Below are 25301 nucleotides of genomic sequence, written 5' to 3' on the forward strand. Positions count from 1 at the left end.
TATCTTCTCTTCACTTCTCTCAATCCAAGCATAGCCTTAAGATATTTTAAAATTTCAAAATTGTCTCAAGTTGTTTCCAATCAATCCAAACATGGTGGAGACAAATTGAATTTCTCTTTTCTTCCCTTCTCTAATGAATTTCTCTTCTCTCCAATTCTCTCAATCTAAGCATAGCAATGAAATCCTTAGGAGGAATCACTGAAGTAGAAATCAATGATACAACATCAATTCAAATCCTGGATCTTCAAATTGAGAGAGATCAAGAATTCTCACTATTTTTTATATTCATGGACCAACTTCGATTCAATGGGATCTTTCACTCACATTTTTTTCTACCAAGAACGTTTTAAGAAACTCTTTGACCCCTAATTTGGAATGTCCTACTTTCACGTGATTCATAGGTTTCAACAAGCAATCAATATTTCACGATCAAAAGTATAGCATTGTTTGTAGTAGCGGTCATTATATATCATATTAACAATCGAAATATAGTTGAAAGAAAAAATCTCTATTTGATGGGACTTCTTCCTATACCTATGAATTCCACTGGACTCACAAATGATGGGTTGAAAGTTATGTCTCACTAATTCAAGTCATTTATGAAAATAATTGGTCTTTAGAAATCAAATTATGGGTCAATAGCCTTGGAAAAGAATGAGACACTTTAACTACTCAACGCCCATATGTACAAGATCAGGAAACTTTCTCATTGACTGTGTCAATGGTCCAAGGAGGCAAACCCAAAACGTTTTGTCTTGCGTTATCATGTCTTCGTCTTCCCCACTACTGTGACTTCTTACGCAGAGAGAGAGAGAGAGGATGGCATCTGCTTCTGTTCTCGCCACTTCTTCATCCATCTCTTCTCTCACAGCTCCGTTTCTCAAACCATATTCACCATTAACTCCTATCTCCAAAACCGTTAAAACATCGTTAAATTCCCGTCACTCTACCCAAAGATTTTCCATTAGAAATGACGGAGCATGGACGGCAGAGAAACGCACTCAAGCTTCCTCCGAGAGCAGATCCCAAACTACCCATGAAGAAGAAGAAGAGGATAAGATTTCAAGAGCCACATTGATATGGAGAGCAATCAAGTTACCCATCTACTCAGTCGCTTTGGTTCCTCTCACTGTAAGTCCCAAATAACGATCTCACAAGCTTAAATTGATGAATTTCTTCAAACCCATTTCAGTTTTTCAAGTAAATGTTGGTGGAAATGTAGTATCTCTGAAAATTTTGAGGGCTTTTTGTAGTTAGTTATCCTTACTGAAAATAAGTTAAATTTGATTCCAATGTGGTTAAAATTTCTAGAATATTTTTTAATCAATAAACGTGCTCCATGGCAAAGTGTGAAGTATAGATTCTCGCTGGAACATAAACTACTTTCTTAATTTGAATTTTTTTTATTGGTGTAAAGCAGGGGAATTGGGGATTTGGGCTTGTGACTAGTAAAATTTATAATGTTAATTGGGAAGGGTTCTACCACAAAGTTGGGTTTTCAGATGAATTAGGTGATGTTTCACTAGAAAAAGTCTTTGGTTGAGTTCGAGAAGTTTATTTGGGAATAACCCATGTCCAGTTCGTTGAGCTTGATCGACTTATTGGGAACAACGATGTAATTGGGAACTTGGGATCTTTTTGAAGGCGTAATGATTTTGTTTCTTGGTGGACGGTTTTTTTTGGTTGAATTTCTCATTTACTATTTGTGTACATCGATAACCTTCTCATCTCAAGGTATGAGGTTTTGAGGTCAGTGTTATCGTGCTAGCATGTTAATATTCACAAGAGCTCCATTCTGTCATCGTAATGGCGAAATAGAAGATGATTGAAGTATTGCCATCATAGTAGATTTGCACGGTAAACTAGATATTTGTCGGATCCTTTCTGAGATTTTAAAGAAATTATATATCTTTTAGTATACCATAATTTGTTCATACCTATATCTCTTGTTCTTTGATATATAGTTGTCTCTTTCACTACAAAATTTCATATGACATTGTAAACTTTATCTTTATCTTATACTTGATATTGACAGGTAGGTAGCGCAGCTGCTTATTTGCAGGCAGGCATCTTTTCAGTGAAGTGTTATTTTGTGCTCTTAGCATCCTCAGTTCTTATCATCACTTGGCTCAATTTAAGGTCTGGTGCATTACTGTTTTGCTTGCCATGTGTATCTGTTAGTTTTGTGAGAATATTGAAATATATTTTACTAGATTAATTTTAGTGAATAGAAGTATGAATGGAATTCGGTATGTGCAATTTATAAATATCAGCACCGTACAAAGTTATAATCTATTAAGTACATTCTCTTCATATTTGATTTATAGACTTCTTTTTGGACAGTTTCATGAGATCTTTGGTCCCTACTCGGACCCAATGAAAAAAATTGGATCACTTCTTATGGATTCATTGAGAATGATGAAGTGACATTGCTTTTCTTTGGTCCAAACCAAGGAATTCATTAGATATATTTTTTAACTGACCAAATGAAAGTGGCGGTCATCTGGTGTCGGGATCATCCCACCTGGTATTTTTTATGTGAATATCTATCTCATAGATAGAACCCGTTGAGCGGTGGGTCTGATAATGTGTTCTATTTATAATTGATGCAATTGGTAGACCATCCTTATAGTCCGCCAAATACATCATAGATTTCTTTTTTATTGCACATCTGAAATTGATCAAGTCATTGAAGGAGACCTATGGTTCATGGGCAGCAATGATGTTTACGATTTCGATACAGGGGCAGATAAGAACAAGAAAGAATCCGTTGTAAATATGGTCAGCAGGTACAATTCATCCCTCCCCACCTTCAGTTCTCTCTTGTACGCATGCGTGGTTGGCTGTGTACGTTAATAACAGTCTATTAACAATGTCTTTATTATGCATTTGAAAGTCGTATGGGGACCCTTTTTGCTGCTTACATGTTACTTGCCCTCGGCTTCATGGGTCTTATTTGGGCATGTGCTGAAGCTGGAAATATTCGCTCAATATTATTGTTGACTTGTGCTATTATTTGTGGTTACATTTATCAGGTACGGACTTCCTGCTAGTTTTTACACTATTTTGTAAATAGTCCGAATTAACTTTTGAAGCTTTAAGTTGAGAGATTATATTGCCACACCAGCTTTTGCTAACAGCACCCCAATTCATATGTAAATCGTCAAAGAATTAACACTTATCTTGGGGTGCTATTGGTAAAAGTTGGTGTGGCAATAGAAGCTCTCTTTAAGTTCCCTGGAGACCTTTTTCTTCTTTTTTTCTGATGAGCAAGCAAGTTAGTGTGTAGTAATTAGTTGTTGAAGGCAGGTTTTGATGTGCTCTCCCATGCATTATTTGGCTTTCTAAATAGTTCATCTGAAGCAAACAAGATAATTTCAACTTTTATATGAACAAGAAATTTTCTGTATCTTGTTTTTGTAATTTAACATCAAATTTTCATTGTATATGGTCCATATTAATTCTCTAAAAAATTTATGGGAAATGCCTTTCAAGCTAGCCATGGAAGTAACCAAGTACTCACGTCCTTCCGCTTTAAATATTTGTTGCAGTGCCCACCTTTTCGGCTGAGTTACCAAGGATTAGGTGAGCCCTTGTGCTTTGCAGCTTTTGGTCCATTTGCCACTACAGCTTTCTACTTATTGCAGAGCAGTAAAAGGTTACTTGTTATTTTGATTATTGCCATTAAACTCTTTGATTTTGATTTGCACTCCATTCTGAAATTCCAACATCTTGCATGGCTTTGCTAGTGAGACGTACCATCTTCCCCTAACTCTCACGGTTTTGTCTGCGTCACTTTTGGTTGGCTTCACAACATCCCTTATTCTATTCTGTAGTCATTTTCATCAGGTACCTTATTTTCAACTATCTAATCCATTTTTTGGGTATTTTAGAAACACCCCTCTGTTAAATTGGTGATATTAGGTTTACCCCCTTGCAAAATGCAAGACTAGGTTTACCTGCCTTAACCAAAAATCAATGTTGCTTTTCCATGATGATTTAACAGTGAAATTTTGAATTAATAATTGAAGTATTCAAAGAGCATTTTGAAAAGAAAGAAAAAAAATCAAAATTTCACTGTTAACTTATTAATAAAAGGCAACCTTGACTTCGGGTCAAGGGGTGTAAACCTAATATCACCAATTTAACAGGAGGGGTATTTCTAAAATACTCTTTATTTTTCTGCTCTTGACTTATGGATCAACTTATATAAAATGGAAACAACTCAGGTGGAAGGAGACCAAGCTGTTGGAAAGATGTCTCCTCTGGTAAATATAATTCGACATGGTCCTTAGTTTTTTTTTAAATGAATTAGCTCCAAGGTATTCGATATTGTAGGTTAGAATCGGCACCAAAGCAGGCTCACAGGTGGTGAAAGTTGCAATTACGACACTCTATCTCCTTCTTTTTGCTCTCGGTCTAAGCAACTGTCTTCCTTTAACATGCATTGTAAGTTTTTCAGTTTCACTAAAATAGCTACACTTATATTTTGAAAAGCTACACTTCATGATTAAAAACATCCCTTCCATTTGCTCTTATTCTCTACTTGAATCATGATATATATTCCAGGTTTTATGTGCTCTAACCCTGCCAATTGGAAGACTAGTTGTTAGCTACGTAGAAGAGAACCACACGGTGAGTAGTCAAACGAGCAGCAGATGTACCTATGGGCCTCCTAACTTGTCTTTATCACGTTTTCTTTATATATTTTGAAATTTTTTCGCTGATTTTTGTAGGACAAGAGCAAGATCTTCATGGCCAAGTATTACTGTGTGAGGTTGCATGCTTTATTTGGTGCTGCATTGTCTGTTGGGCTGATAGCAGCTAGAATTGTGGCTAAACCATATATACCTAGGCCACTAATCGGTTGATGTCATGTGGTGTTATAGACTTCTAAGCTTGAATGAGCCAAGATATGCAGGTAATTGCGAGGATTAAGTCTATAAGTATTGTTGAAGCACATGGCGGTACTGCTTGACATGTAATGTAACCCATTGTATCCCTCGTTGCATCCCATATGTCAGAGGCGGAAAAAAAATGGCCAAAGAGAAAGGCAAGTGTTTTAGAACTAGGATTGTTTGAAATTGCTCTAGATGATGAGTGCTCTCTAGTTTACATTTTTTTTTAGTCAAATATTTCTGAAAGTTTAATTTTGTAAGTTATGAAAATGCATGGTTTTGTCTTACATCTGGACTGTCTATGTTGAACGAGTTTAATGAGGAAAATGCTGCACCATTGCAGATATATTCTAATTTCTTAGTAGTCCCTTATTATTGTTGAACTCACCTGCTGAGTTCACCACATTTTATTTATTGTTGAGTTCACCAGTTTGACAATAAATAAAAAGTGGTGAACTTGACACTGGTAAAACCCACCCATTTTCAGACTTCAACTTTTTTCAATTAAAAAGATAAAGAAAAAGATCAACTAAAACCTTGAGATAACTTGTTTTGATAATTTCAAACCAAAAGATCCTTTCTTGATCAATTTTCATCCAAAAACTATATATATAAAAAAAATATTGAAACAAGAACCATGTGAAAACGACTTCTTCCTTAAATCCTTTCCGTCAAATTTTTTTTTTTTTTGGATGAAAACGAGTAGGGCAGTCAACCACTTCTTCCTTACATCCTTTCCGTCAAAAATCCAAATGTTTTTTTTTTTTTTTTGATGAAAACGAGTAGAGCAGTCAACCGTGAGAAATGTAGGAGACTCAGTCCAGGGATTGTAAGAAAAGAAAAGTTTTCCAACTGAAATATTAAGAAACCACCCAAAACTAAGGGACTATTTAGAAAAAAGTCCCTCTACCTGGGTCTTTTTTAGTAATTTTCCGTTTTCTTTAGCTTGCCAAACTGAAATCTCAGAAAATAAAAACGCATTTGCTTGAGAAATTTGATTGCTCAAGGACACAACACTAGTCTTTATCATAAATAAACGTCTTTCTTCTTGTCTACATTTTAAATATTTTCAATAAATTTTAAGTAAATTTTTTTTTTTTCATAATCAAAAGGCTTCAAGAATGGATCACTGAATTTTCAAATCTACACGTTGTCATAATTTTTTTGCTCCTTGGCAACCCCTACACAAACAAACCAGCGAACCTAGGAAAAAAAAAATTTCTTACAAACTCATTCCCTTCTGTAGTAGACAAACCAAAAATCAAACCTATTAATCAGGTAACATAAGACAGGTTAACTGTCTAAAATTGATTTTAAAAATTGTCTTGGGAGGATAATTGGGCTCACTCACATCCAGCAATACATGGTCTTACCTTCTCCCAGTGAAATGCTGTGTCTGACTCTACAGATCTCCTAGGCAAATCTTCCATTTTGTTCATGGAGTTCAAACATCTAATCTAAGCATACAAAAATGATTAACATAGCCACACCAACTACATAATAATAAAACTTCTAAAACAAAATCCAGACAAGGTCTCCATTGTCAAAAAAAACTAAAAAAAAGGTCGAAATTACTGCAAACATATAAGATATGAATCCTACTGCCCAATTCGCAACAAAACATTCACCATTAAAAAAAAAATTCTGAAGTTTTGGGTTAACAGACCGACCACCTAAGCCACAACAGATGGCTTAGAAGCAATTGAGAGCCTGGATCTCTTCTTTGCTAAGCTCTCACTGCGGCGTTCCCGCTGCTCCTTCAACCTGGAGGCAAGGAGCTTCTGATAATCCGCTGCCTCTGACTTGGCCTTTGCAATCCTCCTCTTCTTCTCTGCAATCCTCGCTCGCTTCCTTTGCAGTGTCAATGGAGTCACCAATCTCTGTATCTTGGGAGCTTTACTGCATTTCTTACCTGCAATCATACAAATGCATCCAATCTTAGTCATCAGAATTGACCAATACAAACATTTAATCACCCCCTAACAAAAACATAGATCTGCCTCAGTATCAAATACCCATAATGTTTAAAAAAGAAAGATTCTATTGCCACACCGGCTTTTGCTAACAGCACCACAATTCATATGTAAATCACCCTTGAATTAACACACATCTTGGGGTGCTGCTAGTAAACCTTGGTGTGGCAATAGAAGCTCTCATGAAAAACAAAAACTGACAACCTTAATTCTCAACTAATCTCTTGGGAAGTGTATGCTATCAAAGGGAAAAATCAATTTCCCAGGAAAGTGTGGTTTGCTGGAGTTTGTTTTGCATTTGCAGTGGATAATTAATCCTCCCACTGCAAATATTTTCCCCAAACACCACGAAATTGATTTTCTCGTCCCCTGCCCCCCTCCTCCCCAAGAAAATTATTTTCCCACTAAATGAGAAAGTTCAAGACCAACTCCACATTGACTGTTGCCCTAACCAATCAGTCTTGCACCAGAATCAAAATTTTCATGTGCAATCAGACCAGAAAAAAAAAACTATTTACAAGGGAAATCATTTTATCAGCATTAATGTCTTTCAACAGAGCTCTAGAATGGTCAAATAGAATTCCTATTGTTGATAGCAAATAAGTGGCATAAAGTGTACTGAATGATTATGAACAACCCAATATTCTAAGACATTAAGTGGGTAACTCACCTGATTTATTTGTGAAGGTCCGACGGTAAGTGTTGACATACTTTCGGACATCGTCCTCCTTGGAGAGGTTGAAGAGTTTTCGGATCTTTGATGCTCTCTTCGGACCTCTCATTCTTGGTTTCTCCGTATCAGTCAACCCAGGAAGATCATTCTCACCCTTCTTCACAATAACCAAGTTCAGCACCGAGAGGTCTTGGCTGACAATGCAACCACGAACAGACTTCCTCCTCCTCTCCCCATTGCGCCTCCCATATCCACGGAAGCATGGAGTGCCTGCCAAAAACAACACAAAAGATTAAAATCAGTACCTTCTAGCATTGTTGGGAAAAAAAGGTAGTTTTTACCAGAATACAATTCTAAATGACCGTGTAAGCCATTTAAAAGTATGATCTTAGGTAACAATAAGCTTTATATAATATATAAAAAAAATTAAAACAAAAAATGTCCACAGCCTGCCCACCTCTATGCAACAAGAGACGAACACGGCCAGGAGTCAGGACTCCCTGTTTCATTGGGAAACCTTGCTTGTCACAGCCCCCCATGATTTTGAATACATATCCCTTAAACTCCTGTGTAATAAACAAAAGTATTTTACTTAGAGAGAGATTACTTCATGAGATCTTGCAAATGCTCTTAAATTGTTAATGAAACACACCTCGCCCAAAGCATCTCCACTGACTTCCTGTGAGATCCTCTTGTCATAAAATGCTCGGCTGTAAGATTAGAGGGTAAGGAACATCTATGTCGGAAAACAATAAATAGAATGCATGGAAAAAAAAGTATATTAATATATTAATTATTTGTGAGGTTCAGTAACTTAAATTATGCGCCGGCATTTTTTACCTTGATGCTTCCCAAACTTAAGGGGGGCAGAGAATGTTACATCTGATAAAAGTCGACCTAATACATAAAGAAGATCTAAATATTTGGAATCACTAGGATTATTTAATTACCATATACCTTCATCTTTTTTCAAGTGTATCTTCCAAGAAAGAAAAAAAAATGTTTCATGTGGAGTTTCAAAAATCTGATGATTCACATTTTGAAACCTAAGATTCAAATAAAAACATGCTCACTGAAACTTCTAACATAAAAATCTTACAATTTATTTGTGAATCTTACGATTAGGTAAGATTTGCTCTCTCAAACAAACAATATTTGGGATATTCCCAAATGAAATAATTATCCCTATTTTTTAGGGGTCTCAACTCTTCCTAATCCCATCAACTAAAGAGACTGCGTACAACTAACATACACACAGGCATTGCTCTTGAATATGCAAAGGATTTAATCCATAATTTGAGCAAACAGTGTAGAAAGTAAAATAAATACAATTATGATACTATATTTTGGGTGGGCTGAAAGGATGGTAAGCACCAAAAAATCAGGTAGTCTCACCCTATGTTTACCCAATTCATTGGTAATAGTCCGAACCACGAGCCAAACCAGCCCGAACAACGAACTTGATTCATAAAATCAAGTGAACCAAAAATCCACCTAATTTTAATTGGGTTCGAAGAACCAAAGAATGCTGATTCGCAACAATTTTTTTAAAGGTTCAGTGAACCAAACTAATTTATTATATTTTTTTCATTGTTTATATTTAGAATTTGGATCATTATGTAAATTTATTTCTATTTAACTTGGAATTTTTTAACGCTATAATTGCACTTGTAACTTGTATACTTGAATCATATACATGCACAAGCAAACCAAGCTAGCAAACCGATCTAGGGAACCAAGACAAAGTAGTGAACAAAGGAACGAATTATCTCTACCAACCCCTACAAACCAGGTTCATTCTAAAGTGGCGAACCACAAACCCAAATTCAAACCAAAAAACATAGGTGTCACTCTCTCGATTGTTATACTCTGAAAATATCCCTTTTTAAATCTATAAAAAATATTCAAGATGAACAACATTCACTCCTCCTTCAGTTCTTCACTTGGAAGAAAACGGAATCTTCTGAACACCATTCGTAAGTTTTCCACAATTTATATTAGAAACTACAATGAAAGAGAAATAAACAACACCCTAAATTTCTAATTCTCTGTTTCTGGGAATTTGGATTCTGCTTCAAACCCAGAAAGAATAATAAACAATTCACCATTAACACTATGTCGTAAGTTGTCAAGTAAACCTACAATTCTTTTTTTTTTTAAATTAATACTCAAAATAATCTGAATCGAGAACAAAGAAAATTAAAAAACAAATAAAAAAAAACAATGTCTACTAATTGAACTCCTTTGAAGCTAACAAGCTTACAGTTTCTGATCATCATCGATTTCGAGCTTTTTCTGGCAACCAGTGGTTGGATTCGCTATGTTAAACTGCAACAAAAAAAAAAAATTTGAAAACTCGATTAATAGGGATTCTTTCAAGAAGAAAAGATTCATCAATACTTTCGATTACTTCAATTAGGGTTTTCAGATCAAACCTTCATCTTCGATCGCGCCTCGTCTACACTGTAACGAAAACAGGAGGCAAAGAGGATGAGTAATGCTCCTGTAGTCTTCTTTAGGGTTTCTACCAAGTATTAGGGTTTTATTGGTGGCTCGGCATTATGTGTTACTCTAAAACACCGTTCAGTCATATTCGTAAGTAGATGTCGTTGCCTGATTATAAGTAGGTGTTAATCAGCCGTGTTCCTTAGTGGGCCTGCCATAATTATAACCGTAGGATCAAGTATAAAGAATACATGGCTACAAATCGTCGCAAATTTTTGTCAATGCTTGCTGCAAATCGTTGTTAATTATTGAATACCCAACGTTTTCTTCTAGGGAAAATTACTAAATGAACCCCAACATTTCTTCTTTAATTTGATAGACCGTTTAGTTAACATTCTACTTTCTCGGTGCCCCTTCACCCATCCCATTTGAAATTGGTAAGATCGATTAATAAAATTGTCACGAAGGACAATTCAAATAATTAAGATTAACGATTGTAAATCCGTGATCTTGATCGTTTACAATTGTCGAAATCAATGATTCAAATTGTCGAGATTCATTATTTGAACGGTTGATCTTAATGATTATAATTGTTAAATAACCTAATTGAGTTTGACCTTTTATCGCGTTGACGGGGAGTTAAGAAAGAAAGATTTTACTAATTATACTATTAAGACAACACCTTAAAGTCAGGGTGCATTTAGAAAGAAGTCCCCACAACACTGTCTATTAAGTTATTTTTCTTTTCTTTAAAAATAATTTAGACTTACCCTCCACATTTTATAGAATATTTGAGATACCCCTGTGTAGAGGAGAAATCTAGTAATGCCCCGATAGACTCTGCCCTACTGATCTGAAGTTGTTCCCTCGTCCCTCCTGTTAGCACCGATGTGGTATCTGTCAATAATTCTGTAACACTCAAGTTAGAATTGCAGAAGAATAATACTAAGAACTCTTTTTCTCAATCAGCTAAAAAGATCCATTTGCGTTTGTTGATCTCTCTATTTATAGATCTTCCCTCGAATCAGGATTTCCCCTTTTAATCGGGATGTGATCATAATGAATCCCTGAGCTGTAAGGATCCTAAACGGAAATGGGATCTCTGGGATTGAGTACCTGACTTTGGGGAAGATCTCCTCCGAGATTTTAGGATTTGATACGCGTAATTCAGGATTACACAGATACTCAAATCAAGCCAAGTCTCTACTTATATTGTCCTGCCCTACCAGCCAGGCTAGACGTTTCTACCTTGGTCTATCCTACTATTGGGCAGGGTCGGATGCGTTGACTTACACAAAATACCACTTAATCGGTTTGGACACGTGTACGGTTTGGATAACGTACCGTTATTATCCTCTACACCCTGTATTTTTTAATTGGTGACATGCCCTTCATGAACTCAGACTTCAACCATAGATGATTATCATAAAAAATTCCCAACATATCATAAAATTTATGTTCTTGAAAATCCGCATTTTTCCAAATTCAAAAAATAGAAGGAATTCTTTGATATAATGAGTCACCCATTCTTTTAATAAGGGCACATTTGAGAGCACCAAATGTTCAGGAGTTCCTCTATTCAATCGTTTTCCTTACTCTTGTTGTTGGATATCTCTTTTTCTTTTGCTTATCGTGAGTATCTCCACTCTTCAGGTGAGACTAATCCCATGGTCACAAGCACCGCCCCATCGTAAAGTCCTACGTGCAACTGGTTAAGTTGAGGATCAACCGAACTTTGGAGGGTCCCCAAGGAATTCATTGGTTCATGGGGTTTCGAGCACTTAACCTACCCTTCCTGTGGATGAAAGAAATCAATATTCTCTTTTCTATATATTGAAGGGAGAGGGATATATACATATATATACAGCACAGAGACCAATTTTGAATCCTAAATTAAAGCCTATACACTGTCATTGCCTAATTTACATTGTAATATAAATGGAAATCCAGACAATAAAAGTTGACTGTGCATAATTCAAGGAGATCACAGATTTTATGCACTGACTGTCTTTATATTCCTTAACAGTCTTTACATTCCTTAACACTCCCCTCAAGTTTGGAATGTATGTTGATAATTCCTAACTTGCCAAGTAAAGTTGAGAATTGTGACAAGCTCAATGGCTTTGTAAAAATGTCGGCTGGCTGATGTGATGTGGATATGTGAGCTGTTTTGATCATTCCTTCTTGAATCTTTTCTCGTATGAGATGACAATCAATTTCTATGTGTTTTGTTCGCTCATGGAAAACCAGATTTGAAGCAATGTGGAGTGCTGCTTGATTGTCACAATATAGATTTGCAGGATGTGAATGCTTGATGCCCAAATTGTAGAATGTATTTCAACCAAGTAATCTCACAACAAGTTACAGCCATGGATTGATATTCAGCTTCTGCACTGGATCGCGACACCGTGGTTTGCTTTTTGGTTTTCCAAGAAATTAATGATTTGTCAAGAAATATGCAGTATCCAGTAACTGATTGTCGAGTGTCACGACACCTAGCCCAATCTGCATCGCAAAAAGCATTTAATTTGATGGAACTAGTTGTAGGAAGAAAAATTCTTTGGCCTGGCGTGTGTTTAACATAACGCAACACACGATGAGCTGCTTCTAAATGTGGAACTCGTGGCTTGTTCATAAATTGGCTTAAAATGTGGACTGCATACGCTAAGTCGGCCCGTGTGATGGTTAAGTAAATTAGCCGCCCAACAAGTCTTCGATATGAAGAAGGATCACTAATATAGTCACCATCAAACTCATTGAGAGACAAGTTTTGTTCCATGGGAAAAAAAGCTGGTTTTGCACCAAGGTATCCAGCATCCTCAAGAATTTCAAGAGCATACCTCCGTTGTGAAAGAGCAATGCCTTTATTGGATCGAGCAACCTCTATGCCTAAGAAGTATTTTAATTGTCCAAGATCCTTCAATTTAAACTGATCCTTTAAAAACAACTTGGTATCATCAATATCTTGTAGGTTATTTCCTGCCAAAATAACATCATCTACATAAATAAGGAGAGCAGTGAATTTACCGCCTTGGGATCGGACAAATAATGAATAATCAGCTTTAGATTGTTGATAGCCAGCTTGTTTGAGAGCTGTTGAAAGTTTGATAAACCATTGACGAGAAGCTTGTTTGAGACCGTATAATGATTTGTGAAGTTTGCAAACTCGTGTCTCCCCCTTTCGTCCGAAACCAGGGGGTAAAGACATGTAGACATCTTCATCAAGGTCTCCATATAAGAAAGCATTATTGACATCGAGTTAATGAAGGTGCCAATGTTGAGTTGATGCCACAGCAAGAAGGAGACGAACAGTCACAAGTTTGGCAACTGGAGCAAAAGTCTCATGGTAATCTAGTCCTTCTATTTGACTGTATCCTTTTGCTACCAATCGAGCTTTACAACGTTCAACAGTACCATCGGGTTTGAATTTGATCTTGTATACCCATCTGCATCCAACCAGCTTCTTCTCATGAGGTAATGGTTGGAGAGACCATGTTCTATTAGCCTTGAGAGCAGTAAGCTCTTGTTGCATGGCAAGACGCCATTATGGTCACGGACTGCCTGTTCAAAGGATCGTGGTTCTGTTTCGACTGAAATGGAAATGGTGAAGGCATGGTGTTTGGTTGATAATTTATCATAAGAAAGCACATCAGATAATGGGTGAGTGATACCTGTAGGTCCAGTCAACGCCGAGTTAGATGATGAAACATTCCTTGAAGGAAGAGAAATACCAACATGATACTCACGAAGATAACCAGGTGCTTGTGTAGTACGTGTCATCCGCGAGGGAGGAATTTGTGTGGTAGGAGAGAAGGACGATGTGGGTGACAAAGAGGATGGTATTGGGGAATTTGGGGCAGCGGAGGGAGTTGGAGAGTTATGTTCCGGTGAAAATGGTTCGGTGTTGGAATTGGAAGGAGAAGGTGAATTGGAGATGTCATCATCATATGTTGGTGATTGGTTATGAGGAAGCACCATTGGAGAACTTGTAATGGAAGAAGGAAAAGGAAAAATGGTCTCATGAAAGGAAACATCACGTGAAACAAAGATTTTACTGGTTGAGAGATCATAAACCCGATATCCCTTTTGACCATATGGGTACCCAAGGAAGAGATAACGTGTGGCTCTAGCATCAAATTTTGTGAGGGCGATGATGGTGTGTGGATGCGAAACATAAGCACCCAAAAACTCGTAAATGATCATAAGTGGGCTGTTTGTGAAAAATCATCTCAAAAGGTGTTTTGCCTTTAAGTACTGGTGTAGGAGTTCGGTTGATGAGATAAGTGGCAACTAAGATAGCATCCCCCCAAAATTGCTTAGGAAGATTAGCTTGAAATAATAAGGCCCGTGCCACATTAAGAAGGTGACGGTGTTTTCGTTCAGCTACTCCATTTTGTTGTGGGGTGGAGACACAACTAGTTTGATGAATGATTCCCTTTTCTGAATAAAATTTTGTCATTGTGAATTCAAAACCATTATCACTGCGAAGAATTTTAACTTTCAAGGAAAATTGTGTCTCAACTAGATTGATGAATGTGGTGATGTATTTTTGGGTGTCTGATTTATGATGCATCAAATAAACCCATGTGCATCGAGTATGATCATCAACAATAGTGAGAAAGTACCGTGCCCCATTGATTGTAGGAATATGGTACCCTCCCCAGATATCAACATGAATTAATTCAAATGGTGCATGAGTATTGATAGAACTTAATGGGAATTTAGAACGAGTCTGTTTAGCTAATGGGCAAATTAAACAATCGTCAATATCACAAAAAATCATGTCTTTGACGGAATGAGAAATCGAACGAAGATTTTTATTTGAAGGATGACCAAGGCGTTGATGCCAAAGTCTCGGGGAATGACAAAATGTTGCGGTGACTGAGCTGCATCTGATTTTCTTCGGAGTATCAAGGTAGTAAAGTCCACTTCGTTCAGTTCCCGTCCCAATCATCTTCCCCGATCGTTGGTCCTGAAGCATACAAACATCATTAGTAAATATAGCAAGACAATGGGAACTTCAAACAAGCTTGCTAATAAAAATCAGGTTTAATTTAAAAGTTGGAACACAAAGCACATTATGCAATGCAAAATCGTCAAAATGGATGCTGCCTATATGTGTGACAGCAGCCACTGCTCCATTGGGAAGGTGAACAGTTCGGTTGGTAACTGGAGAATTTGTAGTTAACAAATCAGGGGAGCAAATCATGTGATCTGTGGTTCCTGTGTCAAGTATCCAACACATTCCTTCACCAAAAATTGAGGCACAAAAGGTTGTACCTGAGAGGTCACTCATAGCGGATGCACTACCAATATGATTAGCCATGGAATTAGGCTTATTGCTGTTGAGAAGTGTCATTAAATTTTGGTACTGTTCTGTTGTGAGGGCGAAGGAGGTGGGAGGTGTTGCTGTATGCCATCAGCATGATTGATCTTAGAGGAAGAGTTCTTACGCTCTTGTTGATCAGGTTTACTGCCGACAGAGTTCATCTTCTGCAACTTCCGGCACACATAAATGGTGTGACCTTTCCAGCCGCAATAATCACACTTAAGATGTGCTCGGTTAGTCTCTGAGGTGTGCCCAAATTTGTCACAAATTTCACACTTCAAATGAGGATTCTTTTGTGTGAAATTTTTTCCAAAATTCCATGGGTTGTTCCTTACAGCAAAAGCTGTAATGTCAGACACGGGTGCACTTCCCTTTGATACTGCTCGTTGTCTTTCATCCTGGAGAATAAGAGAATGAGCTTGGTTAACTGTGGGAAGTGGATCCATTAGTAGAATTTGTCCCCGAACTGCAGCGTAGGCTTCATTAAGGCCCATGAGAAACTTCATAGTCTTTTGACTTTGTTGAAACTACAGAACCTCTCTCACAGTGCCGCAAGTGCAAGTTGGAATAGAGCACAGTGTGTCTCGTTCATCCCAAAGACCCTTCAGCTTGGTGTAATAAGCACCAATGGTCATGCTGTCCTGTTTACAATCATGGATTGCTTCTTCAACATGAAAGAGATGGACACTATTGATGCGTGAAAAACGCTCCTTCAAGTCACTCCAAATTTCATGAGCAACCTCGTTGTATATTACACTTGCTCCAATATCATGTGAGATTGAATTGAAAAGCCATGATTTCACGAGATTGTTGCAACGCGTCCATTGTTGGAGTTCTGTGGTGGATGTGGTTGGTGGTTTTTGAATGGTTCCATTGATGAAGCCTTCTTTGTTTTTGATGCTGAGAGCCATGAGCATGGCACGGCTCCAGGTGCTGTAGTTTTCTTCATTCAATAATTGAGTGACAAGCACAACTCCAGGTTGATCGGAGTGGTGAAGGTAAAGAGGATCGTTCGGATTGTCATATTTGTCATCCGTAGGCTTGGTTTGCTTTTCTGCCATAGATATTGGCTAGAAGAAGAAAGGGAAAAACTAAGGTTGTCAGGAGCGTTACTGCTCTGATACCATGAAAGAAATCAATATTCTCTTTTCTATATATTGAAGGGAGAGGGATATATACATATATATACAGCACAGAGACCAATTTTGAATCCTAAATTAAAGTCTATACACTGTCATTGCCTAATTTACATTGCAATATAAATGGAAATCCATACAATAAAAGTTGACTGTGCATAATTCAAGGAGATCACAGATTTTATGCACTGACTGTCTTTATATTCCTTAATAGTGGAGCTTGGAGTTGGTTGCGTTTGTACGCATCCTCTCTTTGTTTCCCAGTCTCTAATAACAAAAACCCTTTGATTTGTGAAAGCCCCATTCCAACATATTAGTCAGGTATCTTGGAATGGGCCTCTCACAAATCAGGCTTCTCCTGGGATAAAACTCATGATTCCGATGTGTACAAGTGATCTAGGACAGACAAATAGCTCATGCCAAACCATAACCAAACCTATTAACCGCATGTTAAGATTCCAACCATGCAGAAAAGCTCAAAGGTACACAAACCATAATCCACATGAGTGCTTAGCTATGTTATGAACATATTAGATATCTTATATCTGGATATTGGTCTTCAGCTACATTAGCAGATGAGTTCTACATATTTAGCCAAATTTTTATTTGTGTTGAACCAGCAGAAAATGATATTGTGTTTTCTCCGATTCACGCGACCAAATGCAGATAAACAAAATACAAAACTCGATCATCTCTATACCATATCTTGATAACATAGTTATGCCCATGAAGAAAAGAAGTGTGCTTCAAGTGGGCAGAAAGACATATTAACTTGCAATACAGCTATAGCCATGAAAGATCCTATTCAAAAAAAAAAAAACTATGTACATTAGTATCGCAAGAAGCTCATCCTTCCCTGGACCTAAAGCTCAAACGCTGGGAACTTGGAGTTTTCTGGCGATGCCACGTCAAACCAAAGGCAAGCTGTTCCAGCAAGCCCCTGGAAGAGAGAGTAGGCATGGTCAGACCCGCGAACGTGACCAGCTGTTACAAGCTTCAAGGCATTGTGATATAAGAAGCTCGCAAATGCCTCAGCTCTTTCTATGTAAATGCTTTCTCCTGTCAGACGGTAAAGTGAAAGGAAGGCGTAAGCATTGCCACTCACACCATCTGCAAGTCCCACCTTTCTCACTATACCCTTCTTCCACACGACTTCTCCAGCTTCTATGGCAGCATCACGGAAGTCCCTGTCATTAGAAAATACCTACAGAAACAAAGTACAAACCATTGACTTAATGTTAGATTGAGGTGTATGTTGTTAGAGATCTTGACCCTTGTTTTTTTATATTTCAGGTTTCATGCACGTGTGTGTGTGTGAATGTAACTTGTTTTCAGATTATGGGAGAGTGAAATGGTGGGGGGGAATATGGGCCTGCGAGTTATAGGAAGAAATCCGGGCCATTAATTTCTTTGTTGAAGTTGGTAAATCGCTCTAATCTCATACAACGTAAATCTTAATGTGTTATGTGTGTCCTTTTATTTTTACTGCTTATTTAGGCAGAATACCGTCGCCTATTGTCACTGAGAAACTGAAAGAAACCTCAGAAACAGGGGAAAGTGAGGACAAAACAGATGTAGAAATAAAAACAACTTCCGAAACGAAGGGGACAAACAGAAACAAGAAGGATCCACCAAAAAAGACCCTTCCCCTTCCCTTTGTTTGGAAGAAAAGGAGGATCCGGACAAAATAGATGAGAAGTATCGTTAATTTCTTTATGCTTGTTCCATTTGGTCCCACAGAATATTTCTCATGGTAATTCAACCACATCTAGGACTGCAACCTGGGCGGACTGGCCCGAACTCAATCCAGTCTCAACCAGATTGATGGACGAGCCTGGGTTGAGTAATGTAGAAGATGATTTAAGCCTGGGTTAGAATATCTCAACCCAGCCTCAATTCAGGTTGAGGGTTTGGGCAACCCAACTCAACCCGACCCGTGGCCTATATATTAATATATAAATATTTTTGTATTCGTTATATATTACTCTTAAAAAAAATTATTCTATTTGATTGTTATGTCTTGTGGAAAATTGGATATTATTAATGTAGACTTTGATTTAGTATGATTTTTCTAAATATTCTCTTAATGATGGATTTGGAGGTTGTTTATGATTTTGACGACGTATTTCTTTTTTAAGATATAAAATTTATTTACTAATCAAAATGATATTAGAGTTATTCAACAACTCCTACCTGACCAACTTGCAAAAATTACCTGACTCGGGCTAACCCGAGCTTAACCCAATTTTAGAAGATCAAGCTTGGGTTAGTGAGCTCAGGCTTGTGGTCAGGTTGAGGGTTCTACCACATGGGTTGAGCCTGGGTTACCCTCCAACCCACCCAGGTTGCAGCCCTAACTACACTCATCCGATCAAGTAAATAAATTGAGATTTCATTCAAGAATCAACCTTCAGTTTTTATGGAATGACATCATTAGATTGGTTTAACTGTACTTTAGAAGGACTAACCTGAGCCGCCTTGCATAGGGTGATGGCCATGCCGGTAGCACCATGTGACCACTGCACCAACTTGTCCCTTGGGTTCCCTTCACTCAACGGATAATTGCCACTATGGGGGAATCTGTTACTCATCATGTACCTTAGAGTCCCCTTAACATCGTCTGCATCTTCTTCTGAGAGTGGGAAATGAAGTAGAACTTGAAGGATTCCAGCGAGGCCGTGGGCTGCACCCCAATACCTAGTTCCATACCACCTATACATCAATGGGCATGCTACAATGTCCGATGCCCCTGCCCGACCCCCAGCTAACACAGCTTCCACGACTGGCATGAGAAGGTCTTTGGGCAATATGTCTTCCCCAAGATGCTTGTTAATGAACAATGCAGCCCAAAGAAACCCGGCTCGACCATAGAGAAGCTCATATGGCATGCCAAAACCACCCTCCTCAGGTCCAATGGGGAGTGCTCTCTCTTGTGCCACCTGAATGAGATGAACAGCTTTGTTAAAAAAAGAGTGGCTCTTCTTAATGCAGCCTAACAGTTTAGATGATCACTCCATACAAAAGAACATGCCCTTTATCAGATGGTCAGGAGAGCATGTACAACAAACCCCACATATCATCAAAGACAGTTACAAATTCACCCAATACATTGCTACATGGATTGAACTAGTACTCTTCACTTAAGATCAATATTAAATCACCAATTACTTACAAAAGATTAACACTGACCCTCCACCCAATAACCAACTATGTGTCAAAACAAAAGAAGTCAAATATCTGATCTCTAGAAATCGAAAGAAGAAAAAAAATGTCCGACAGAAGATAACACAGGGAAAGGGTTACAAAAGTGTTGTGTAAATGTCCTGTATTCCGTTGGTGGTACGCAGAGTTGCGAGGGTGCAGGGGGCAATTCCCCGGCACAAATTTTTTTAATATTACAAAAAGGGCAATTGTGTAATATTTTCTTAAGGATTTCCTATTTTTGGAGTTCCTATTTTTGGGAGATAAATGTGTTTTAGCAAATCCCGATTTTATATATAGAGATCTCCAGGGCTGTAAAAAAAAAAAAAAGAGAAAATGTTGATGCGTGAATGTAGGCACACTGCCAAATGACATAAATGCTTGTGTTCGTGTGTTTGTTGTCCTTTTTTCTGTTTCGTCTTTTCACAAAAAGAACAAAGGAACAAACAAACACCTAACAGCTGGCAAAATTTCTAGGGCCAAAAAAAAAAAAGAAGTCCAAATTAAACATTTAATAAAAAAAACATAAATAAAAAGTTTGATCTATCCAATCAAATCTGAATTTAGGAGGTTCCTAGATGAATGAATTGGTGAGTCATGTTTTCAATTCGGTTGGTAAGGTGCATCGTCTTATAACGCAATTGATTTGTTTTTCACCATAACCCTTTTAGCTGTGCAGTCGGATAGTTTCACACATGGCAGTTGAGGTGGTGGGACCAAAAAAGATTCCAAGTTGACCAGCTCACCTTCTCTTCATGTTGCAAGTTTCAGCCCCAAAGCCATTCACAATGTGGCTGCCAATATTACTTCTACTTCCATTTTTCGTTTTCAATCAAACATTAGAAAATATTGTATGTCTGCCATCCAATCGAAAGTGTGTTGTGCATACCGAAACCTTTCGTCTATCTCTTATGATGAAAATGTACTAGTGATGACACGTTAGGACTTGTCTTAAGGCCCAAGCTCTGCCCATGTCCGTCTACGTCACCTGAATGATAATTAATAAACTGGCCTTAGAAGCACCAAGGACCCTATTATTTCTATTTCCTGAATTGATGAAGGTTTCCATAACCCAAAACTAATATCACATCACATATAGCTAAAATAATACTCCACAATCTCAGTTTTTTCACTAAAACCCCCCTATATTAATGGTACTAATTTGTCTTGGCCAGAGTGAGACTGAGGGAAGGACTTGAATACTTGCATTGTGGGTTAATAAAACACGATGTGATCCCAAAGGATGCGAATGAGCCACTTTTACAAAAACAAAAACAAAAAAGACTAATTTGACCTGGCCAAAGGGAGATAAACATAGAACATCAAGTCCCTCTCAATATATTTGTAGGTTTGTAAACTGCTATGTGGTCCCAAAGGATGCCAACGAAACACTTTAGAAAAAAAAAAGATATAGGTTTAGGACCACACCTCCAAGGAAATAAATACACAATCTCTATTATGAAGGTTAAGGAAAAGATTTCTTCTTTCCCTTGATGAAATAAGCAGGAAAAATAGTCCATCTGTAAAACATGAAGTATGGTTAGGACCACATCAAAGCACTAGACTTAACTATGAAAAGCCCCTAACCCAAAATAAATCAAGATATTTATGGGGATAGTACACCGTTGACTTGATCAGACGATATTTTCTCTAGATTTTGGTGCTTTGAATCCGAAGATATCATTACAAGGTCATATTCTTAGAAGATTTTCCTTTGTGGGAGAATATTCCATGGATTTACAATAATTATGTTTTGTTTTAGTAGGTTAGCTTCTACTACATATAATAAATGGAAACCAACCTACATCAACTGATGATAATGTGTGTGACCTTTCAAAGATGCCCTTACAATGCAAATAAATCTGCCAGTATTAAATATCCAAGCCTTCAATTGATATGAAAATGAGGACAACTTTGTAAATTCACTTGGATTTACAGAGACAATACAAACCATCAAAAAAAAGTTGTCTAAATTTTCAAAACTGTTAATTTAATTTATTTCAGCCACCCATTTCTAACCATGTGTATCTCTTAAAAAAAAATTCCTTTTTTTTTTTTTTGATCTTCAATCCTCCTTTCTATGGTATTCCACAATGCCACATCATACATAGTCGATGGACCATGATTGGCCTGATTTCAGACTCAAAAAAATTTCCACAACCAACCAAATGGGAACTATTTGTCAAGATGGCTTATTTACTTTCCTACCAACCACCTTCCTACATTTGTGTTCAATGGATGAACTCAAATTTCTAACTCTTATGGTACCAAAGGAAAATGACTTCTCACCCAATTAAACTATGGAAAGGATCATATATATATATATATAAACCAATCAACCATTCAAATGATTCACCACTATGTGATTGAGTAAAAAAAATACAAGAAAGCAATTTTCTATCCAAGTAACTAAAAATTAAAAAATTAGAAGAAGAAAAAAATTCTTGTTTAGATCAAGCAATTCTAGGAAAACCCCAACATTACACAAGGTATATCAGCCGTGGGATTTTGAAAATTATCAAACCCAATGACTAGAAATCACCAATCATGCTGATTTTAGGCGTATAGGCCCAACATTCACGAGATTAGTTGGTGTAAAAAAGTGTGTGGCGTGGCATTTTTGGGGTGCATCAATGTGTGCATAGTGAATACAGCCCTACTACATAACATTAATAATAGTACCTCAAGGAAGAGATCCAAGAACAAGTCACGCCTTTGATGGTCATCTCTATAATTAGCAACAACAGCTCCAAGGGCATAAACTCCTCCTCTACCACATAAAAACGTCTCATGCCTACAATTATTTACATCAAACAACTCAAGTTAATCCATGAGGACGCAACAACCCTTAGTAAGATTTTTAGTTTGTCATGTTAGCTCAATTCATAAAGTAACCATGTTCAAGGAACAAACTTATCAAGTAAAGGAATTTTTGTAACACTAATGCTGGGGTGACACAGGATTTATTGCGATTCTCACAATTCTCTAACGTCCCTACCACGACCCTTTTTATAATAAAATTGGAATAGACAAATCGAGCCTATAAACGAATCCCTAGGAGTTGAGTAACCGTCCTCAAATAGGGAATGATAATATTTGATTAATGAATTAATCCGGATACATTGTTCTCCGATAGGATTAAACTAAGGGTATGTTTGATTGCACATGGAAAATAGGGTGGAAAATCAATTTCCGTGGACAAATTTCCAATGTTTGATTGCACATGGAAATGGAAATTCATTTTCCACCCCATTCAAAAAGTCTACTAAATCATGGATTTCACTTTCCCACCCATATGGGTGGGAAAATGAAATCCACCCATATTTTTCATCATCAATTCTTTCCTACCACCACCACCATTACACTAACCTCGCCGTCGTCACCATCGCCGTCGCTGGCTCTGTCTCCGACCACCTTCTCTCTCTCTTCTTCTCCATCCCTCACTTCCTCCGCCACCACTACCACCACGTTCTCCCCCCATCTTCCTCACTTACCTCCGTCGTCGTCGTCGCCGCCGCCGTCGTGGCCGTCATCGTCACCACCGTCCCCGTCATGATTTTATCTAAGTGAAATCAAACAATGGAATTTGATTTTCCAACCCTACCTATTTTTCACAACTAATTTTTCATGAATTTCAAATTCCATGGAAAATGACTTTCCATGCAATCAAACATACCCTAAATGGAACAACAAGTATCAAGAAGTTGTAAAACTACTGCATAAGAGTCATGCTGGGGTGACACAAAGGAGACAAAAACTCGTGGTGGCGTACAGTTTCCGCAAGATTACGAGTAAAGGCATTTTCGATTATGTGCGTGCCATCACATCATTTCTGTCACCTTTTGTGTCATTCCAGCATTTTCCACTGCGTAACTACTGACAACATGGCCTTATCATAATTATGATTTGGTGCATCTGATGCACCTTAATAAGCAGCATCATAACTAGGAAGACGGTCTCTCTCATACTGTGGGCATTAATTTATCAGACATCCTTTTAACCCAGGTACAGATCGTTGGTCCCACACTAAAATTAAATGTGTGGTTTTTTTTTTTTGTTCATAGTGCCCACAGACTCTTCCGTGCTGTGGTTTTTTTCTTTTTCATAGTGCCCACAGACTCTTCCTTGCGTGGCATGCAAGGGTAGTTTGGTAAACTAGGAATGCCATTTAATATACGCTGGTTCACGTGATTGGTGGATCCCAGATATCTATGAGCTCTGCAAATATTTTTTCCAATCCCAAACATAAAGTAGAAAATTTTGATGAGAAAAAAAAAACACCTTTTGAAGGTACGTGCGACGACCACGGCACACGTATCAACGATTTCAGCGCATAATAGCACGTCCTGCTGGTTACCGGTTACTTCGTACGACCTCAAGCATGTGAAAGCCGTCCCAAGCAAACCCGTGTATACGGTTGGATCGATACTCTGTCCACCTCCACTACTTACTTCTTTCCACGTGGCTTTCACCACCTAAAAAGTAAAAACCCAACCAACAAAATCATAACCCACTCACACTAATGTGTTCTGACTAGAGATATAAGCTTAACCTACACCCCCACCCCCACCCCCACCCAAGACGTAAGTAACTCCAAGGGCGTACGTACCTGGTCTTTGAGGGAGATGGCCGCTTTAAGAAACGATTCAGTTGGAATAGAGAGATTAGCAGTCGTTGGATCTGCCACGTGGAGCGAATCAAACCGTTCAATTACTTCTTCCTTGCTATCTTGAGACGCTAACTTTACCACTGAAGACATTTTCTCTCTCTTACTAACACAGGTTTCTCTAAATCTCTCTCACGCTTCACGCTTTACTCTTGAAGAGTGGTTTCGGAGTTGGGAATGAGAAAGCTATATAAGCGGAGTGAATGGAAAGGAACCCCACTATGAGTTTGACAGCGACGCGACATTGGCCCTAATTAGATGACGTGTCACATTATCCGTGTCGTCTTGCTCGTGGGATGTCCTCACAATAAACATTTCTGTCACATGTGTTTTTTCATCATGAGCGGTCGTTGTATACATTAAGGAAAATGCTGGAATGACACGAACCTGACAAAATGATGTGGTGGTGCGCACATAACCGTAAATGTTTTTTACTTGTATCTCGAGGAAAAACATCTATAATAATGTGCGCGACACCGCATCATTTTTGTCTCCGTTCGTGTCACCCTAGCACGACTCATACATTAATAAATAGAGTGCTGCTAACATGACGTGATTTTTACACACACCCTAAACGCCAACTGACGTGTTTCCCCACAACCCAAATTTGTTTTTGACAGGTGGCGTGAGCGACATCAATCATACAATAGAAATAGCTTCATTTTCTTGTCCGCTGCTCAGATATTTATTTTTTTTCAAGATTCTAAATCTTAAAAAAATCGTTGGCCACACATTTATTATCACATTTACAATCCAACAACATAATTTTCTATATTTCATAAAATATATATATATATTAAAAAATATTATTTTTCGAGCTTAATCCAACATGTTGAGAATGGACGATGACAAGCAAGCACTCAAATTTAAAAATAAAATTCAAAAGTGAAAAAAGTCCTTTTTTTTTTAATTCATATAATTTTGTCCTTTACAACACCATTACATCGGACCATATTTTTAAATGTCACAAAGTGATCAAA

The 25301-nt window shown here is 37.7% G+C and overlaps 5 protein-coding genes across 7 annotated transcripts; 1 reads left to right on the forward strand and 4 right to left on the reverse strand.

The window, feature by feature from the left end:
• The first annotated feature begins 717 nt into the window (after positions 1 to 717).
• ABC4 (UbiA prenyltransferase family protein) lies at positions 718 to 5185 on the forward strand. 3 transcript variants are annotated; one of them, XM_086439782.1, is made up of 10 exons: positions 718 to 1131; positions 2036 to 2139; positions 2718 to 2789; positions 2897 to 3035; positions 3552 to 3658; positions 3750 to 3849; positions 4230 to 4268; positions 4344 to 4449; positions 4570 to 4635; positions 4737 to 4877. In XM_086439782.1, exons 1-9 carry the CDS (start codon positions 820 to 822, stop codon positions 4611 to 4613), a joined length of 1023 nt encoding a protein of 340 aa, XP_086295908.1. In that variant the 5' UTR covers positions 718 to 819; the 3' UTR covers positions 4614 to 4635; positions 4737 to 4877. The 3 variants fall into 3 exon arrangements, with proteins under 3 accessions (XP_086295908.1, XP_086295907.1, XP_086295906.1); XM_086439780.1 differs by having other exon boundaries at positions 724 to 1131; positions 4339 to 4449; positions 4737 to 5185; XM_086439781.1 differs by lacking the exon at positions 4230 to 4268 and having other exon boundaries at positions 721 to 1131; positions 4339 to 4449; positions 4737 to 5185.
• Positions 5186 to 6370: 1185 nt separating this feature from the next.
• On the reverse strand, positions 6371 to 10120 carry LOC147403976 (small ribosomal subunit protein eS6). Its single transcript, XM_086439784.1, has 6 exons — positions 9980 to 10120; positions 9808 to 9872; positions 8197 to 8254; positions 8002 to 8110; positions 7542 to 7814; positions 6371 to 6810 (listed from the first exon to the last, which is right to left on the reverse strand). Exons 1-6 carry the CDS (start codon positions 9983 to 9985, stop codon positions 6572 to 6574), a joined length of 750 nt encoding a protein of 249 aa, XP_086295910.1. The 5' UTR covers positions 9986 to 10120; the 3' UTR covers positions 6371 to 6571.
• Positions 10121 to 13370: 3250 nt separating this feature from the next.
• LOC147403977 (uncharacterized) lies at positions 13371 to 15348 on the reverse strand. Its single transcript, XM_086437597.1, has 3 exons — positions 15067 to 15348; positions 14615 to 14961; positions 13371 to 14199 (listed from the first exon to the last, which is right to left on the reverse strand). Exons 1-3 carry the CDS (start codon positions 15346 to 15348, stop codon positions 13371 to 13373), a joined length of 1458 nt encoding a protein of 485 aa, XP_086293723.1.
• Positions 15349 to 15845: 497 nt separating this feature from the next.
• LOC147403978 (uncharacterized) lies at positions 15846 to 16379 on the reverse strand. Its single transcript, XM_086437601.1, has one exon. The coding sequence runs from the start codon at positions 16377 to 16379 to the stop codon at positions 15846 to 15848; it is 534 nt and encodes a 177-aa protein (XP_086293727.1).
• A 702-nt stretch (positions 16380 to 17081) lies between these two features.
• On the reverse strand, positions 17082 to 24488 carry GCL1 (GCR2-like 1). Its single transcript, XM_086439785.1, has 5 exons — positions 24265 to 24488; positions 23937 to 24130; positions 22338 to 22449; positions 18923 to 19393; positions 17082 to 17658 (listed from the first exon to the last, which is right to left on the reverse strand). The coding sequence occupies exons 1-5, from the start codon at positions 24412 to 24414 to the stop codon at positions 17317 to 17319; spliced, it is 1269 nt and encodes a 422-aa protein (XP_086295911.1). The 5' UTR covers positions 24415 to 24488; the 3' UTR covers positions 17082 to 17316.
• Positions 24489 to 25301: the final 813 nt, after the last annotated feature.

This window comes from Akebia trifoliata, chromosome 4 (genome assembly GCF_017979445.1).
Source record: "Akebia trifoliata isolate Shusen 1 chromosome 4, ASM1797944v1, whole genome shotgun sequence".
Classification (NCBI taxonomy): Eukaryota; Viridiplantae; Streptophyta; class Magnoliopsida; order Ranunculales; family Lardizabalaceae; genus Akebia; species Akebia trifoliata.

Bases quoted from the DNA above. Each gene is read 5' to 3' on its own strand.
- LOC147403976 (XM_086439784.1), bottom strand. The intron at 8,111-8,196 runs GTGTGTTTCATT...TTTATTACACAG, and splicing joins GTGGAGATGCTTTGGGCGAG to GAGTTTAAGGGATATGTATT. The intron at 7,815-8,001 runs GTGGGCAGGCTG...TGTTTTTGGCAG, and splicing joins TCGTCTCTTGTTGCATAGAG to GCACTCCATGCTTCCGTGGA.
- ABC4 (XM_086439780.1), top strand. From the start codon at position 820: ATGGCATCTGCTTCTGTTCTCGCCACTTCTTCATCCATCTCTTCTCTC. The intron at 1,132-2,035 runs GTAAGTCCCAAA...TGATATTGACAG, and splicing joins TCGCTTTGGTTCCTCTCACT to GTAGGTAGCGCAGCTGCTTA. The intron at 4,636-4,736 runs GTGAGTAGTCAA...TGATTTTTGTAG, and splicing joins ACGTAGAAGAGAACCACACG to GACAAGAGCAAGATCTTCAT.
- GCL1 (XM_086439785.1), bottom strand. From the start codon at position 24,414: ATGTCTTCAGTGGTAAAGTTAGCGTCTCAAGATAGCAAGGAAGAAGTA. The intron at 24,131-24,264 runs GTACGTACGCCC...TTTACTTTTTAG, and splicing joins CCATCTCCCTCAAAGACCAG to GTGGTGAAAGCCACGTGGAA. The intron at 19,394-22,337 runs GTACTATTATTA...CATCTCATTCAG, and splicing joins TCTTGGATCTCTTCCTTGAG to GTGGCACAAGAGAGAGCACT.
- LOC147403978 (XM_086437601.1), bottom strand. From the start codon at position 16,379: ATGGCAGAAAAGCAAACCAAGCCTACGGATGACAAATATGACAATCCG.
- LOC147403977 (XM_086437597.1), bottom strand. From the start codon at position 15,348: ATGACACTTCTCAACAGCAATAAGCCTAATTCCATGGCTAATCATATT. The intron at 14,962-15,066 runs GTGCTTTGTGTT...TGTATGCTTCAG, and splicing joins ACGATTTTGCATTGCATAAT to GACCAACGATCGGGGAAGAT. The intron at 14,200-14,614 runs GTACTTTCTCAC...TTTCACAAACAG, and splicing joins CCTACAATCAATGGGGCACG to CCCACTTATGATCATTTACG.